Source organism: Leucoraja erinacea, chromosome 1 (genome assembly GCF_028641065.1).
Source record: "Leucoraja erinacea ecotype New England chromosome 1, Leri_hhj_1, whole genome shotgun sequence".
Classification (NCBI taxonomy): domain Eukaryota; kingdom Metazoa; phylum Chordata; class Chondrichthyes; order Rajiformes; family Rajidae; genus Leucoraja; species Leucoraja erinaceus.
In genome coordinates, this window is record NC_073377.1 from 31,022,368 (window position 1) to 31,040,380 (window position 18,013).

The following is an 18,013-nucleotide window of genomic DNA, read 5'->3' on the forward strand; positions in this document are numbered from 1 at the left end:
AGCCCCGCCCCAAGCAGTAGCCCAGCGTCAGAGACCCGACCCAGCCCACCGTGGGAGTCAAAGACCCAGCCCAGCCTGGAGTTGATGTCGCCAAACGGAAAGCGGAGACTGATCCAGGTGAAGGAGAATTACCAGCGACCAGCACCCACTGTGAGTCCCCATCACACTGCTAATTCCAGCCACTGCCCCTCTGGTCCCCCTCGCTGGCTCATCCACTCTCCCCACTCTCCCCACTCTCCCCCATGGCTCTTCCCGTCTTTTCTCCGAGCTCACTCCCCCCCGCCCACACACACCTCTCCCCCCACAACTCCCCCCTAGCCCAAACAAACCTACCCCCACAACCCCTCATGCCCACACCCACCCCGCCCACACACACACACACCCCCTGCCCACAACCCCACGCAAATCCCCCCTCCACCCGCCCACACACCCCCATCCTCCCCCCACACACCCACCCCTGCACACACACACGCATACCCCCATACACACACACACCCCACACTCCCCGCTGCCAAGACACACCCCGCCCACACTCCCCTGCCCCCACAACCCCCCACCCCCACAAAAACCCATCCCCCACAATTCCCCCACAACCCCTCCCCACCCACAACACCGTCTCCCCCACAACCTCCTTCCCCCACAACGTCCACAATCCCACAACCCCCCACAACCCCACAACCCTCCCCACCCCCACAACCCCCCACCTCCACAAACCCCCCACCCCCCAAAGCCTCCGCACCCCAAAACCTGCCCACGCAACCCCCCCCCACACCCACAACTGCCCCCCCAACAGCACAAACCACCCCGCCCCCACAACCCTCCTTCCTGCGCCCACACACCCCTCACCCCACTCACACACCCCCCACAACCAATCCACACACACACACACCTTCCCCCACACATCCCACCTCCCACATCCCTCCTCCCCCCCCCACCCACATACACAACTCCCCCACCCCACTGCCCACTGCCACCCCCCCCTCCCCCACAACCTCCTCCTCCACATCCCCCATCCGCCATATCCCCCATCCCCCACATCCCCCCTCCCCCCACACCACCTTCTCCCCCCCCCCTACACCTCCCCGTCTACACAAACCCCTCCACCCCACCACACCACACACCACACTTTCCTCCCCCCTCCACTCTGACACATGTAGAGGAGGGGAAGGAAGTGCTCGGGGATGAGGGGAAATGAGCTGCACCTGCGCAGTTAGGGGCTAGGTGAGTGGTGGAATACTGCGTTGGGGGAACGGGTTGCATTGGGGGAATGGGTGAGTGGTGGAATATTGTGTTGGGAAATGGGTTGTATTGAGCGACCAGGCCTCCCATGTGACTGGGGCCCAATGGGTCCCACTTAGTCTAGTATAAAATAAAAACAGAGAATGCCGGAAATACTCAGCCAATCGATATACATCAATTGGATGAGAATCAGTTTTCTGGTTTTAATTAATAGCATAATTGGGTAAAACAAGGGCTGTCATTATACTATTGTTCAATATGTGACAAAAACATATATCTGGTTTTATCACATTCAATGGGGTCAAGGAAAGAGCGTTCATGTCGCGGCCCTGTTTCCACCAATCCTTCCACCACCAAGCTCAAAAAGCACAAGAAGCGCAAGACAGACACCATTGTATGCAAATGCCGAGAAGTGTGTGCAGCTCTGGCTGAACAACTTCTAATCTTGTGTGTGGACTCGATAAGAAGAAGAAGATCACATTCAATACATACAAATTCCAAGAATTAATGCTGAACAAGTGATGAACATCGTTTGGCTTTCAAGAATAAAAGGTAACAATGTAAACTTGCGACATAATGTTATTTGGTATTCTGATTAGCATGGTTAGTCACACTGTGCTTGCTAATATCCAATCGCTCATTCAAAGCCTTGAAAAGGTTCTTCAATTTCTCATATACAATTGTCAGGAATAAGAGACAAAACGTTTGATGTGATGACAACCATTTACAATTCCATTAATAATCAGTCCAAATGCCTGGTATTACTGCACAATGCTATATAAAGACTAAATAATGGATCTTAAAATCCTTTTCTTATGTAGAAAAAAATATCAATGGCACAGATCAGTCAGGTTTAACTCTGCACCTATTACATCTCGGTGTGAATACTATGAAATTAATGGATGTGGTAGTTAATGGAAGGTCAATTGTTTCAATCAAGCTTCTTGGCCTCAGGAACAGTGAATTTTACGATCACGTGTTTATTATTGCAATGCAATTATGTCTTTTTTATGATTGCTCAATTTATTGATTAGTACTTTGTCGCCCTTTTTTTGCTAAGTATCGTATCTGATGATGATATTTACAGATGGCGACAGGATCTATGGCTGCATGCGATCCCCAAGTGAAACAAAATGAACATCTCCGGACTCCTTGTTAACAACCTATTTTGAACCTAAAACTTGTTGAGGAGTGTTCCATATTTATTTATTTTTAAGGCATTGGTATCACCACCTATCAGATTTAAATTAATATTTTCAATGCATTTGATTGTATATTTCAGATTTTTTGGAGGATAGAAAGCTCAGCAAGCATGGAAACAATTATTTGAAGTGATTATTAAGGCTACACGCAACTCTGCAGGGAGCTCACCAGATCAATACAATACAATACAATACAATACAATACAATCAGTTTTATTCGTCACTTGCACATAAAGTGCAAGTGAAATGAATTTGCCAGCAGCGGTACAATGAAAAAGAACACACAAAAACACAATAAAAATGTAACACAAACATCCACAACAGATTTCATCACTGTGGTGGAAGGCACAAAATTTGGCCAGTCCTCCTCCATTTTCCCCCGTGGTTGGGACCTCAACCCTCCGCAGCGGGCAACCAAATGAGTGAAAGTCCAGGTAAGTCCTGAAATGGTGCCTCCTCCACCGGAGACCGCGTCTTCAAGTTGGTGTAGGCCGCAGACCGGCGAACGAAGATTTAAAGTTCCCGCCGCGCCGCAGCCAGAAGCACTGCAGACGGCAAGGCCGGCGGTCGAAGCTCCCCTGCAGGGGTCCCCGGCGAGGGGTCCTGATGGTAAGTCCACGCCAGGCCCACGGTAGAAGTTGGCCGCGGGCCGGCGGTGGTGGCTTCTTCTTCTCCCAGGTCCCCAACGAGGGATCCCAGGCTGCGGACGCCGCGCTAGCTGGAGCTCCGCAGACCGCAGCTTTAGGCTGCCGTGGGCCAGTAAAACGGAGCGCTCCCTTCCGATGAGCCCCGGTGAGGGCTCGCCTGTTCCACGCTAAGTGTCCACGCTGCGCCCGCGGCTGAAACCCCAGGCACGTATCCGGGAAAGACCGCACCGATCCTCGATGTTAGGCCACGGGGTAGGCGACATGGAAAAAGTCGTCTCTCCGTGGAGGAGGCGACCAAAGCGGTTTCCCCCTTACCCCCCCCCCCCCCCCCCCCCCCCCCCACACACAAGATACACAAAGAAACATTAAAACATACATTAAAACATACTAAACATTTTCCAGCAATGCTTTTTCCTAGCAATGCCATTGTTTATATTCATCTTCTTGGAGTTGGCTGGAGCATGTCAAAGGATATTTAATAATTATCCACATGAGAGAGTGTGGGTAAATAAGGTTAAAATAGCAAGTGTCCTTCTCTGGACCCTCTGAACCAAAGACGACTTTACCTGCAACAGCTTTTTATTTACAGATTATTTTTGTAAAGAAAAAGCTAAATTAAAATGATCAGACTGTGTGGCTAGATCCTTACACACATTTTTAGAATTATTGGGCTAGATCTATAGATGACATGATTCCAGTTTTCCTTATGACGTTGAAAAAAGGCCATTCGGCCTATCCATTTTGTGCCAGATCCTAGAGCAATCCATCAACTCCCCTTTTCATCTACACAACATAAATGAACCTTTTACATATTTATATGACCCTTTGTTCAGAGAACAATTTTCTGTACCTGCCTCCCACTTCATCTTACTTCAACAAGTCAAGTGTTATTACAGATTGATATTGATGGAGTAGGAGGGGGACCCACAGCCCCATTTATATCAACGGGTCGATGGTTGAAAGGGTCAAGAGCTTCAAATTCCTGGGCGTGCACATCTCTGAAGATCTTTCCTGGTCCGAGAACACTAATGCAATCATCAAGAAAGCTCATCAACGCCTCTACTTCCTGAGAAGATTACAGAGAGTCGGTTTGTCAAGGAAGACTCTCTCTAACTTCTACAGGTGCACAGTAGAGAGTATGCTGACCAGTTGCATCGTGGCTTGGTTCGGCAATTTGAGCGCCCTGGAGAGGAAAATACTACAAAAAGTAGTAAACACTGCCCAGTCCATCATCGGCTCTGACCTTCCTTCCATCGAGGGGATTTATCGCAGTCGCTGCCTCAAAAACGCTGGCAGTATCATCAAAGACCCACACCATCCTGGCCACAAACTCATCTCCCTGATACCTTCAAGTAGAAGGTACAGGAGCCTGAAGACTGCAACAACCAGGTTCAGGAATAGCTACTTCCCCACAGCCATCAGGCTATTAAACCTGTTTCGGACAAAACTCTGATTATTAATAACCCATTTTCTGTTATTTGCACTTTATCAGTTTATTTATTCATGTGTATATATTTATATTATGGTATATGGACACACTTAACTGTTTTGTAGTAAATGCCTACTATGTTCTGTGTGCTGAAGCAAAGCAAGAATTTCATTGTCCTATCAGGGACACATGACAATAAACTCACTTGGACTTGGACTTGGATGGTGGCTGAAGAGCAAAACCTTTGTATGAGTTAATTTCAAAATAGTAAGGAGGGTATTTATGGACCAAGTTCTCTGACCTGGTTCAAAACACATGGTCTTCTGGGCAGCAGTAAACACAGTTCTCCTATCTTGGAGAGTCATGAAGTCATTAGCGTGATAAAAGGCTCTTCGGCCCAACTTGCCCACACCAACCAACATGTCCCATCTACACTACACTGCCTGCGTTTGGCTCATATCCCTCTAAACCTATCTGATCCATGTACCTGTCTAAATGGTTCTCAAACATTGCAATTGTACCTGCTTCAACAACCTCCTCCAGCAGCTCATTCCATACACACAACACCCTTTGTGTAAAGAGATTACCCCTCAGGTTCCTATTAATTCTTTCTCTCCTCAAACCTTTGTCCTTCAGTTCTCAATTCACCTACTCTGGGCAAGAGACTCTGTCCTTTTACCATATCTTTTCCTCTCATGATTTTGTATAAGATCACCCCTTATTGTCCTGTGCTCCAAAGAATAGAGTCCTAATCTGCTCAACCTCTCCCTATTGTCTATTGTCTATTGTCTATAGCTCAGGCCCTTGAGTCCTGGAAACAGGCTCGTAAATCTTCTCTGAACCCTTTCCAGCTTGACAACATCTTTCCTATAACACGGTTCCCAAAACTAAACACAATACTCTAGATGTGGCCTCTTCTATACTCATCTTGGACTAGATTCAGTGTAAACATCAACAATCTGGAGAGATACCACATACAGTCTCTATAAAGTACATCAAATCTTCAGGAAGAATGAATGGTTCAATGTCAATGTCCTCCCCTGGGCCAACACTTCACAGCATTGATAAGCTTATTACATTGATTTGGCTCCATTCAGCACCAGGTTAGGCCATGTTATTTGCATGTGTAAGAAGGAACTGCAGATGCGGGTCATCATGACAGACGTGATGTCTGTCATGTTGTTTTGTTTACGTCTGACACCAGACTCCAAGCACAGACGCTCATTGTGAGAGTTAGAAACATAGAAACATAGAAATTAGTTGCAGGAGTAGGCCATTCGGCCCTTCGAGCCTGCACCGCCATTCAATATGATCATGGCTGATCATCCAACTCAGTATCCCGTACCTGCCTTCTCTCCATACTCCCTGATCCCCTTAGCCACAAGGGCCACATCTAACTCCCTCTTAAATATAGCCAATGAACTGGCCTCAACTACCCTCTGTGGCAGAGAGTTCCAGAGATTCACCACTCTCTGTGAATCTCTGTGAGTTATTAGAAAAGGTTAACCAGTGGGCTAAGGAAAAGGTTCAAGAAAGTTCCTGAAATCTTTCTGAAATAATGCAATATCCTCCCCGTGACTGGGAAGCTTGGCCCACCATCAGACCGAAGTGGAGAAGGATGCCGCTGAGAATCTCTAGTCCATGCACTCGAGCCCACAGAACCCCATAGTGAATCAGGGAAAGAGTGAAAGACTTTGTGAATTACCCATCAGTTTTTTAAACTTCCTATTTACACTGTGCACACGGTAGCTAGCTAACAGTTGATCGTCTTTTCCAGTATTTTTACTTATTTAATTCTTATTTATCTTGTATTTTTTTGATTAGTTTGTTAGTTTATTGCAACCTTCTTCCCTGTGGCTATCAAATTCCTTCTTCTTCTGTCATGGGGTAGACTGAGACTGACTCCCCCCCACCCCACACACACACACACAACCCCACCCCCTGCCCCCCAATCTTTGCACGTCCCCCTCACTCATCACTCTAATTTCATGTTTCATGTATTTTGTGTTTTTCATGACATTTGGCAGATCAATACCCCTCCTGTGATACATAAAGTTCTATCGTATCGTACTGTATCGCATCTGTCTGACCCGTCAGTCATCTCCTGCCCCTGACAAGTCTTTGGTTTCTATACTGACCTCATCAGCCTCTGTAAAATCTTTTGGAACCCAAGGGGAAGGAAATTATCCTGGACCCAAAGCACTCTCTGCGACGGAAGATCTGTTACTAAAATTCTTATTGTTACATCTTGATGTCTTGAACAGTGCAAACTAGCTTCCTTTTTGGATTTTCAATATTTAAAAAAAAAATAAGTGTAAAATATAAATCTGCTTAAATGGGTGTGAGTTGATGAATACTTGCCAAAGAACAGAAGATGATGTTAGGTAACTGCTATCTCTGCAATCATGTTATTGCTACTTTCCAGTCTGAAACATACGCTGAGTACCAACACATTTACATAGTTGTAGAACTGTATAGCACAGGAACAGACTCTTCAGCCCACAATCATGATGCCAAGATAAACAAATCTTATCTGCCTGCACATGATCCATATGCTCTCATTCTCTGCATATCCCAAATACTCTTAAATGCCACTATCATAGTTTCTTCCGTCACCACCGCTGTAGGCTTGTTCCAGGTATCCACAATATCAATAGTGCTTTATTTGTCACATGTGCAACTGCACAATGAAAGTATTTTTGCATATATTACACATGCGGCCGCCAACATTAGTGGTGCCATAATACAATGTCTGACCAGCCCTCTCCTCTCCTAGACCGGCCTTCTTTGTGTCCCGGGTGCACCTCCTGCAGCTTACTGGAGGCATTATTCCGGATCACCCTCTTGTCTGCAATGTTTCAATGTTAGAAGCTGTGGTAAAATACTAAGTGAAACAGATAAAATCATACGATGCCCATGGTAAAATAGGAAGGACCAAGTCCTCTTATTTAAGGGACTGTGGTTTCACTGTAAAGTAAATTATGGATTAGGGATAGCCAACATATTTTGTAGATGGGAGATCATATCTTACAAAGTTGATTGAGTGTTTTTAAGTAACCAAGAATTGAGGGAGAGAAAGTTGGAAAGGAGGTGGGGATGGGGACAAATCTTGGCAAGAGATAGGTTGATAAGGGGATATGTTCTTTAACAAATGGTCAAAGGCTAAAGATGAAAAGGAGACAAAAGGGATGGCACAATGACGCAGCGGTAGAGTTGCTGCCTTCCAGTGCCAGAGACCCAAGTTCGATCCTGACTATAGGTGTTGTCTATTCAGAGTTATTACATTCTCCCTGAGATGACGCGGGTTTTCTCTGGGTGCTCTGGTTTCCTCCTACGTCCAGGTTTGTAGGTTAATTGGCTTTGGTAAAATTGTAAATTTGTCCCTGGTATAAAGGATAGTACGAGTGTTTGGGATGATTGCTGGTCGGCACGGACTGTTTCCGCATTGTATGTCCAAGGTCTAAAGATAATTAAATACAAACCAATGACAAAGGGGGACTAATGGGGCCAACAAGAAAACTAGGAGGCAAAATGGTGCAGACAAAAGGAGAGAAGTGGAGTCAAAGAGAGGTGAAATGTAAAGCAAGAGGGATGAATATAGGAGGATTGGGATGGGGCGAAGGGGAAAGGGAATGGAATCGTGCGAGAATGGGTATGCACTGGCTCAGGAAAGAGAGGTGGAGGAAAAATGGGGTGGGGTGTTACCTAAAAGTGGAGAATTCAATGTTGATACCAGTCAGTTGTAAGCTACCCAAATGGAATATGAGGTGATATTCTTCTAATTTATGTGTGGCCTCAATCTGGCAAAGGAGGTGACCAAGGACAGAGAGCTCAGTGTGGGAATGTGAAAGGGAATTAAAATGGTTCGCAATTTAATTGCTCTGGCAGACCAAAGTGGACGGACAGTAAATGTTCAGCTTAACGGCCGTCTAGTCTATGCTTGGTCTCGCCCATGTAAAGGAGCCAACTTCGGGACATCGGATGCAGTAAATGAGGTTACAGGAGGTACATGTGGTACACTATTTCCCCTGGAAGGGCTGCTGCGGTCCCTGGATGGATGGATGGGAGGGAGATGTAGGGGCAGTTGAATGGAGACTAATGACTGTAAGGATGAAGCATAAGTACAACAAAATGTGTAGGATGGAACAGCAGATGCTGGTTTAAACCAAAGATAGACATAAAAAGCTAGAGTAACTCAGAGGGACAGGGAGCATCTCTGGAGAAAAGGAATGGATGATGTTTCGGGTCGAGATCCTTCTCTACAGAGATGCTGCCTGCCCCGCTGAGTTACTCCAGCTTTTTGTGTCTATCTTAAGCATAAGTCCAACTTATCTTTACATAGCATTCATTTTTATTAACTTCACGATGTATGAGGACAAGATAGACCACTCCTTCGAAATTCAATGGGCTGACGTGTAGTACGCAACGGAACGTCACGGCCGCCATTTGTTACAGCGACACTCGACTTCCGGTATTCCACCCGCTGTGATTCAAAGCAAAGATTATAGAGCTCCGCTATAATCTTTGATCCAAAGCAAAGATCCTCAAGTATCTTGTAGCGGGAACAGACCCCTCCTTTGTGTAGTTTCCCTTGCATTGTATTGCTTTAACACACACTGCAAAAAATTAAATTTAACGTATATATATTTAATATATTTATATGAATGTGTGTCTGTGTGTGAGAGGCAAGTTAGAGATAATAAAGTTTATTCTCATGTATCAGAAGCAACTTTGATTTAAATCATCACTATTAATTTATTTGTCTTGTAAGATGATATACATAAACCATAAAGGCAATTATATATATAATTATATAGTAATAATAAATATATGCATATATATATATTTATACACACACACATATATACACACATACACAAATGCACATACATATTGATACATTTATATGCATACATATATACATATATATATAAATATATATATATATATATGCATACATATATACACACATATACATGCATATATACACATACATGCATATATACACATACATATATATTTATATATATTATCATTTTCCAACGATCAATAGATTTACGATCAGCTCCTGTGGATTGGAGGATAGCTAATGCTATCCCACTTTTCAAGAAAGGAGCGTGAGAGAAAACGGAAAATTACAGACCAGTTAGCCCGACTTTGGTGGTGTGAAAGATGCTGGAGTCAATTATTAAAGATGCAATAATGGGGCATTTGGATAGCAGTAAAAGGATCTGTCCAAGTCAACATGGATTTATGAAAGGAAAATCATGTTTGACTAATCTTCTGGATTTTTTTGCCACAAGGCTTGGTGTTGGGGCTGCAACTGTTTACCATATATATTAATGATTTTGAAAAGGGAATTAGGAGCAAAACTAATGCATACATACCTACATATGTACCCATGCGCTGCTGTGACCCGAGCCCCGGAGATTCGGAGGCTCCAACCGCAGGCCTGGCAGACAGTAATATCGGAGCCTGCGGGTCCCTGCTGGGAGACCGCTTTTCGGGGCTTCCGCAACGGCAAATTATTCCGCCCGAGTAGCGGGGGTCGAGGATGACCTGGAGCGGGGCCTTACATCATCGCCCGGCGTGGCTTAAATGGCTGCGGCACTTTTCTAGCGCACGCCGGGGGCTCCAACAACCTCTATGAGGTTCAAGTGACAAATAAATTGTATTGTGTATTGTGTATATTTAAATTAATCTGGCAAGTTGGTCAAATAACATGGGCACCTTCTTGCTTTTTTTTGCGACATGGATTTTTTAAATGTGAATGTCTCATATCAACACATTTGTGGGTCAACAGTATTTTGTATCAACCCCCACAATTTCAAATAATTCTCAATTGAACTTCTTAAACAGGAAAACAATTTTTATTTACATCATTTTGTGCACGACATATACAGGCTTGCAGAATTTGCAGAATTTAGAATATCAGATAATCAATAAAAGTGATGTCACATTCTACACATTTCAAACAAAGGACAAAATTTGCAGCTTATACACAATCAATAGACTAAGTGGGACCCGTTGGGATAAGATTTACACAATTCACATTATTCTGTGCGCGAGTTATACAGGGTTGCAGTTCAGCATATCAGCTAACCAGTGAAAGTGATGTACAATTTAACGTATGTAACACAATGATAGCCCCACCCCTGCTTCACCAAACAGCAAAATGTCCAACATAGATACAATAATAAATAAATCGCCATTCGCATTATATTTGTGCAGTTAGCAAATCACAATTTCACACAATGTACATAAGAGGGCAGTTATTTCACAAATACTCCGCAGTTCGGTGTAGATCATGTCCAATGTCGACATCTGAAATTACAGAAAATATCTGCAGTCAATATGCTCTTATTCTGCATTAAATAACAGAGATGTAGAAAGAAAATGCTCTTGAGAAGATTTCTACAAGGATGTTGCCATGAGGACTCAACTATCTGAGCTCAATGAACTAACCAGAAGTAATAAATGTTTTCTTACCTTTCCTCCTTAATGGGGAACCTGAAGAAAGACAAGTCGTATTGCCCACATTGCCGATTGCCGATTGTTTTTTGCAGGAGTGGTCCATCTTGAGCACATGGTATTGGTGGTAGGGTGATCACATGGATAGAAAATTGATTGGTAGACAGGAAGCAAAGAGTAGGAGTGAACGGGTCCTTTTCAGAATGGCAGGCAGTGTCGAGTGGAGTGCCGTAAGGTTTGTTATTGGGGCCGCAACTGTTTACCATATATATTAATGATTTGGAAGAGTGAATTAGGAGCAACACTCGCAAGTTTGCAAATGACACAAAGCTGCTGGGTGGCAGTGTGAACTGTGAAGAGGATGTTAGGAGGTTGCAGGGTGACCTGGACAGGTTGAGTGAGTGGGCAGATGCATGGCATGTGCAGTATACTATAGATAAATGTGAGGTTATCCACTTTGAAGGCAAAAACAAGGGGGCTGATTATTATCTCAATAGATTTAGGTTAGGTAAGGGGGATGTGCAGCGAGACCTGGGCGTCCTTGTACACCGGCCACTGAAAGTTGGCTTAGAGGTACAGCAGGCAGTAAAGAAAGCTATGGAATGTTGGCCTTCATAACAAGAGGATTTCAGTATAGAGTGAAGAGGTTCTTCTGCAGCGTAGGTTTACGAGATTGATCCCTGGGTTGGTGGGACTGTATATGAGTAAAGATTGAAAAGACTAGGCTTGTATTCACTGGAGTTTAGAAGGATGAGGGGGAATCTTATAGAAACATATTAAATTATTAAAGGACTGGGCAAGCTAGATGCAGGAGAAATGTTCCCAATGTTGGGTGAGTCCAGAACCAGGGGCCAGTCTTAGAATAAAGGGCAGGTAATTTAAGACTAAGGTGAGAAGAAACTTTTTCACCCAGAGAAATGTGTGAATTTATGGAATTCCCTGCCACAGAGGGCAGTGGAAGCCTAGTCACTGGATGGATTTAAGAGAGAGTTAGATAGAGCTCTAGCGGCTAGTGAAGTCAAGGAATATGGGGAGAAGGCAGGCACGGGTTATTGATAGGGGACGATCACCCACGATCACAATGAATGGCGGTGCTAGCTTGAAGGGCCAAATTGACTCCTCCTGCATCTATTTTCTATGTTTCTATGTTTGCTCCACTATAGGATCTGTGCAGAGGCCGAAGGGAAGATCCTATCTTTGGGCAGAAGCAAGATACTCCCACAGAGTATCCATTCCTGCCCATTAGGTTCCCATTGTGATGAAGAACACGCAGGCATGAAAAGTGGAAAAATGATTTATTAAAGTTTAACATCTCTTAAAATATAACAACATTTTAAATGTCAAAGATGAGTATAATTCTTTCTTGCTGTGCCTCTATTTGCTGCTCACTGCATCTTTATGTCTCTTTGTTGTTGATAAAAAAAAGAGACAATTTCAATAGACAGAGATTCAGCGGTCAGACTTTAACAAAGAAAATCCTTCTTCAGAGCTCTGCTGTCATTTACATTTGGTGTGATTTGAAGATCAGGTGTTTCAGGAGTTGTAGAGACACTGCTGGGTTCTTCCCGCGGAACTTTGTCTGCAGCTGAGCAGTAAGAATGTTCTGTCTGTATGTTGTATGGCACTGCCAATAACAGAAAAAAGAAAAAGGGGGAAGGACATGGCAATCATACTAATTAAAAAAAGAATCATCTACTCCTTAAAGTCTGTTCGTGACCGTTGTGTGCCATGTGTGCTGCGATTGCCGAGAGAATGCCGCCACCTACGGCCGTTTCGCTCAGAGCCCCCCTCCGCCGCATGTGTGCCGAGGTTCTCCCCCCCTTTCCTCTATCCCCCCCTTTCCTCTCCACCCCCCCCCCCCACACCCCCTACCCTCCACCATCCCCCCTCCCTCCCCCTCCCCCTGCTCCCCACCTCATCCCCCTCTCTCTCTCCCCTCTCCCCCTCTCTCTCTCTCTCTCCTCTCCCATCTCCCCCCCACCTTTCCGCCCACACCCACCCTCCCTCTTATCCTCCTCTCCACCCCTATCCCACTTGCCCCTCTCTCTGTGTCTCTGTCTCTCTCTCTGCCCCTTCTCTCTCTGCCCCCCCCCGCCCCCCGCCCCCGCTCTTGATGTGACTGCAAGTTGGGGGCTATGCTTCAGTAGATAGGGTGGTTATGGGGTAAAAGGAGCAAATTAATCATATTAATTTTATATCAAGGGGGTAATTAGCGTGAATGCGAGAGGGGGATAGTTAGTGTGCGTGACGCTGCGTGCCGCCCACCTCCCACAACCGCACGTTGGGGGATCACACAACGGGTCTGCACTTGGTCTAGTTATAATTAAATATATATGTGATGCACCAATTTCAATCTACCAGAATAAAATCATGATCTATATATTTTTGTAGGTTTTTTATAAATTTAATCAATTCAAATGTTCTAATAATTAGGCTTGAGGAAGTTTTAAATGGATGTTCTTACTTGAATTAAATACTAGTACGCATTCCACCACCCACACTGTGCAGTCTTATATGTGATTATAGTTTTGTGAACATTTCACAAATGAAAATCAAAGTACCATACATGCCATTACATATTGACCATTAGCAATCATATCAGGTTGGATACAATTTTTTTCTCATATTTAGCCAAAGTGAGAGAATATAAATTATTTTAAAAAGGAGAAAATTACTTGCCTCGTTGCTGTTTTAAAGGCGTTGGTGAGGATGGGAGGTTCACATTCGTCCTCTTGAGTAACCTCCGTTGGGAAGACAGACGTTTCGGCGGGTTAGGAACGTCGAAGAGCGTTGGAACAGCATTCCAATTTAGCCTGTTCTTAGTCTGCTTGTTGGAAAACTGGTCAAGTTCAAAGTGTACAGAACAAAGACAACAGTTGGCTGACAAGTACTCCGTACTTCGGTGTAGGAAATCTTGTCGACGAGTATTCTGGACCCACCGTTGACATCTGAAATTACAGGAGATATCATTTATGATTAACTAATAATAAAAAAAAATGATCATAACTAGATGCCTGCACAATGGATGACATATCACTTAAGTGCAATTGTTTTCAGTTGTGTGGAGAGACCTGTATATTGACGATGCTTTTTGTCTCTTATATGTCATTTCACCTTAAATGTAGAAGAGTTTATTAGAGAGGGGAGAGAGGGATCGAGAGAAGGGAGAGGGATCGAGAGAAGGGAGAGGGATCGACAGAAGGGAGAGGGAGAAGAAGGGGGGAGAAGGAGAAGGGGGAGAGGGAGAAGGGGGAGAGGGAGAGGGGGGGGGAGAGGGAGAAGGGGGGAGGGAGAGGGAGGGGGAGAGAGGGAGGGAGGGGGGGGGAGAGGGAGAGGGAGAAGGGGGGGGAGAGGGAGGGTGGAACGATAGCATGTTATAACGTTCAGCCGTCCCATTCCGACCAAAGATTATAGTGCAGAGCTACTCTACTATCTTTCATTGCAACCGCCGCCGCCGAATCCCCGGCCCACCATTGCACCCAAAGATGATAGAGCTGAGTTGTATAATCTTTGATTGTACCCTTCTTCACGACAATTCGAGGGATATAACGGGTAACAGCCGCCGCGTTCTCGGACTCGAGTCTGAGCTCGAAAAATCTCGTGGTCACTGGGCCCAATGTGTCCCGCGGGCCATATTTTGGAGACCAAACCCTTACAAGAACAAAACAAAAAACGTATAGAAGTGTTAAACTTGTCTTTATTATTGTGGTAAGTAAAGATGTAATAAAATAAGTCTAATAACTTTCTAATGTACCGACAAACCCCGTGGCCGTTGATGGGAGAACAGAAAATAACATTTTCACGACAGAATATCGACAAAAAATTATAATAATATATTCTTACCTTTCTTTTTTATTGGGGAACCTAAGAATGACAGCTCTGGTCGTTTAGATTTACGATTAGAACAGTTGATAGCGGAGCAGTGAGATGAAGATTTAGCTGAGGACGCCATTACAGCCCAATAAATGCTTAACAATATGGCGTCGACGGTCACACACGTCATACTACGCGTTTTTCGAGGAGTGGTCTATCTTGTCCCTCTTTTCTTTGGGGGGGGGGGGGGGGGGGGCGGGGGGATCGGGGGGGAAAATGTTTCCACTCACTTACCTCGAGGGAGATGCGATTTTCTCCGTGTCGCATCTCGCCCCCCCTGCAGCCTAACAACCTGCTGTGTTGCGGCCTTTCCTGGAGACCGGCCCAGAGCTTCAAGCCGCAGGTGCGGCGCGGACTTACCATCATGGAGCCGTGGATACGTTGTCGAGGATCGCCAGAAGAAGAGCTCCGACCGCGGGGCCTGTGGTCTTTAAAAAAGTAAAGCTCGCGGTCTCCAGTAAGAAGTGGCTGACTCCGGAGCTCTATGCCGCGGAGTGTTCCAATCTGTCCCGACGCCGGAGTTTCGATCCAAGACGAGAGGGCTTGGACATTGGTCCATCGGCAACAGCAAGTGCGAAGTGTTCAAGGCCCCGACACGGGTGAACAAAGAGGAAGATGACTGAACTTTATTGCATTCCATCACAGTGAGGAATGTTGACTCCACTGTGGTGGATGTTTATGTTAAATTATATTTTATGTGTGTATTGTGTTCTTTTCATTTAGAAGGGCTGTATGGCAACTCAAATTTCACTGTACCTTAGTTGGTTAAGTTACAATAAATGCGAACTTGAACTTGAACTTGAAACAAGGAACAGCAGATGCTGGTGCATCAAGGTAAGACACAACATGCAGGAGTAATATGTTTAGTTTTAGTTTAGTTTAGAGATACATCGTGGAAACTGGCCCTTCGGCCCACCAGGTCCGCGCCGACTAGCGATCCCCGCACATTAACACTATTCTACACATACTAGGAACAATTGTTTTTTACATTTACCAAGCCAATTTACCTTCATCTTTGGAGTGTGGGAGGAAACCAAAGATCTCGGAATAAACCCACGCAGTCACGGGGTGAATGTACAAACTCTGTACAGCCAGCACTCATAGTCGGGATCGAACATGGGTCTCTGGCGCTGCAAGCGTTGTAAGGCAACAACTCTACCGCTGCGCCACCATGCCGCCCTTTGTGCTGCAGCATTTTGTTGCTTTCTTTAGAAGTGTGCTTAGTGGGCAGGAGCTGAGTGAAATTTGACAGCTAGTAGTTCAGCAGAGTATTCTGCGCCAGCATAAGTAAATTGACTTGCATATGAGGAGAATATGTCAGCACAGTGTAATGGTTTGGTGCATATATATTGTTTAGATATAAGCTGCGTAATCAAGTTTTGTATTGTTTACTGTCGTTTAACATTTATTTATATGCATCTTTTACTTGGATGCACATGAGCCATAAAACATTTATCTTTAAATAAAATCCTGTACGCGTTAATGAAATATATATCTATGTGTTCATATAAACAGCTTTTGCATGAGGAAGATTAAATTGGATATATGTGGAGGTGTGAATGAGAAGGAAACTTTCATTACTAAACATAAGCTATACAAAAGTGATGAATACTACTGAATCAGTCATTGTCTCTTTTAAATGTATTTGGATAAATCACATTGTGTTGAAAATACTAAACTTTTCAAAGTTGAGCTTGACTACCAGCTTTCCTAATGCATAATTCATTCTATCCCCTGCTCCACTGTTGTGCATAGATTTGTCCTTTGGCAGCCTATTACAAGATGCAATCAGCAGTCCTTTAAATTGGAAAAAATCTGAGTGGACAGGCTGGCAGCAGTAGTATTAAGCATGTCACAATGTTTTGTCCTCATTCTTAAAGAATGTGGATTAATACATTACACAAAAATAGAGTTTGCATTTAATGGGCCCACATTCCCATTCAGAGGCTGAGATCCATTAGCATATGTCAGTGTGCTGAGAGATACAAATTCTAAGTTTACGCAAGTAGACACGTTCATTTATTATTTTATTTACAATTTTTGTTCAGCATTTTTGTGCGAAATTGGTATAACAAATATCTGCATAATATTAAGGCACAATTCATAAAACATGTTTTGTTGTGCAATGTCTTTGTTTCAGCTGTTCAGGATGGTTTTGTGAAGTATTTTACAATAGCAAAATAGGTGAGTGGTTAAGCAACAAAAAAATAATATAAATCACTTGAAATCAACCATCTGAATCGTTATCTGTATCTGCTAATACTATAGCCATTAAGAACAGTAATGTTCTTAATGCTCATCAGGAAGACTGGTTCCATCCTGGGGGCAAAGTTGGATTCATGGGAGGTGGTCTTGGAGGGGAGGGTGTTCCTCAAACTGCGGAGCATCTTGGGCAATACAGCTCACCCCCTCCATGACACACTGGTTAACCTGAGGAGTACCTTCAGCAACAGACTGGTTCCACCATGATGCAGCACAGAACGCCACAGGAGATCCTTCTTCCCTGCGGCTATCAAACTGTACAACTCCTCCCCCATGTGTCATGGGGTAGACAGATTCCCTTCTCCCCCCCTTAATCTTTGCACATCCCCAATCCTTTCCACTCATCACTTTTATTTAATTTTTCATATATTGTTGTGTTTTTATGACTGTTAAAAGATCAATTTCCCTCTTGGTTAAATAGAGTTCTATCGTATTGTATCATTTTGTAATTGCCAGATCTTCGCTGCCTATAAGATTTTAGGATCCTAGGTGAAGACTAGGACCGCTTCATACAAGTCAAACAATCCCAAACAGGTACAAGAAAGCTCACTAAGATCTTCACAAAGCCATCAGGAATGCCAAGAGACAATATCGGTACAAACATGAGTCCCAGTATAATCACTCGCACACCCTGGCGATCAACCCTCATCGACTTCTACAGATCTATAGAAAACATTTCATAGTGATGCATCACAGCGTGGTTTGGGAATAGCTCCATTCAAGACCGCAAAAAATTGCAGAGAGTTGTGGATGTAGCCCGGACCATCCAACCTCCCTTCCATTGACTAAATCCTCACAATGCCACCAGCATAACCAAGGATGAGTCTCATCCTGCTCGCTCCCTCTTCTCCCTTCTCCCATCAGGCAAGATGTACAGAAGTTTGAAAACG

The 18,013-nt window shown here is 44.3% G+C and overlaps 1 protein-coding gene and 1 long non-coding RNA gene across 2 annotated transcripts; both read right to left on the reverse strand.

The window, feature by feature from the left end:
* Positions 1–10,365: 10,365 nt before the first annotated feature.
* On the reverse strand, positions 10,366–11,320 carry LOC129695421 (uncharacterized). The gene is made up of 2 exons (XR_008723160.1): positions 11,007–11,320; positions 10,366–10,841 (listed from the first exon to the last, which is right to left on the reverse strand). It is a non-coding gene; the product is annotated as an uncharacterized LOC129695421 (long non-coding RNA).
* A 1,061-nt stretch (positions 11,321–12,381) lies between these two features.
* Positions 12,382–15,022, reverse strand: LOC129695416 (THAP domain-containing protein 2-like). The gene is made up of 4 exons (XM_055632344.1): positions 14,832–15,022; positions 14,030–14,102; positions 13,668–13,936; positions 12,382–12,612 (listed from the first exon to the last, which is right to left on the reverse strand). The coding sequence occupies exons 1-4, from the start codon at positions 14,989–14,991 to the stop codon at positions 12,452–12,454; spliced, it is 663 nt and encodes a 220-aa protein (XP_055488319.1). The 5' UTR covers positions 14,992–15,022; the 3' UTR covers positions 12,382–12,451.
* Positions 15,023–18,013: the final 2,991 nt, after the last annotated feature.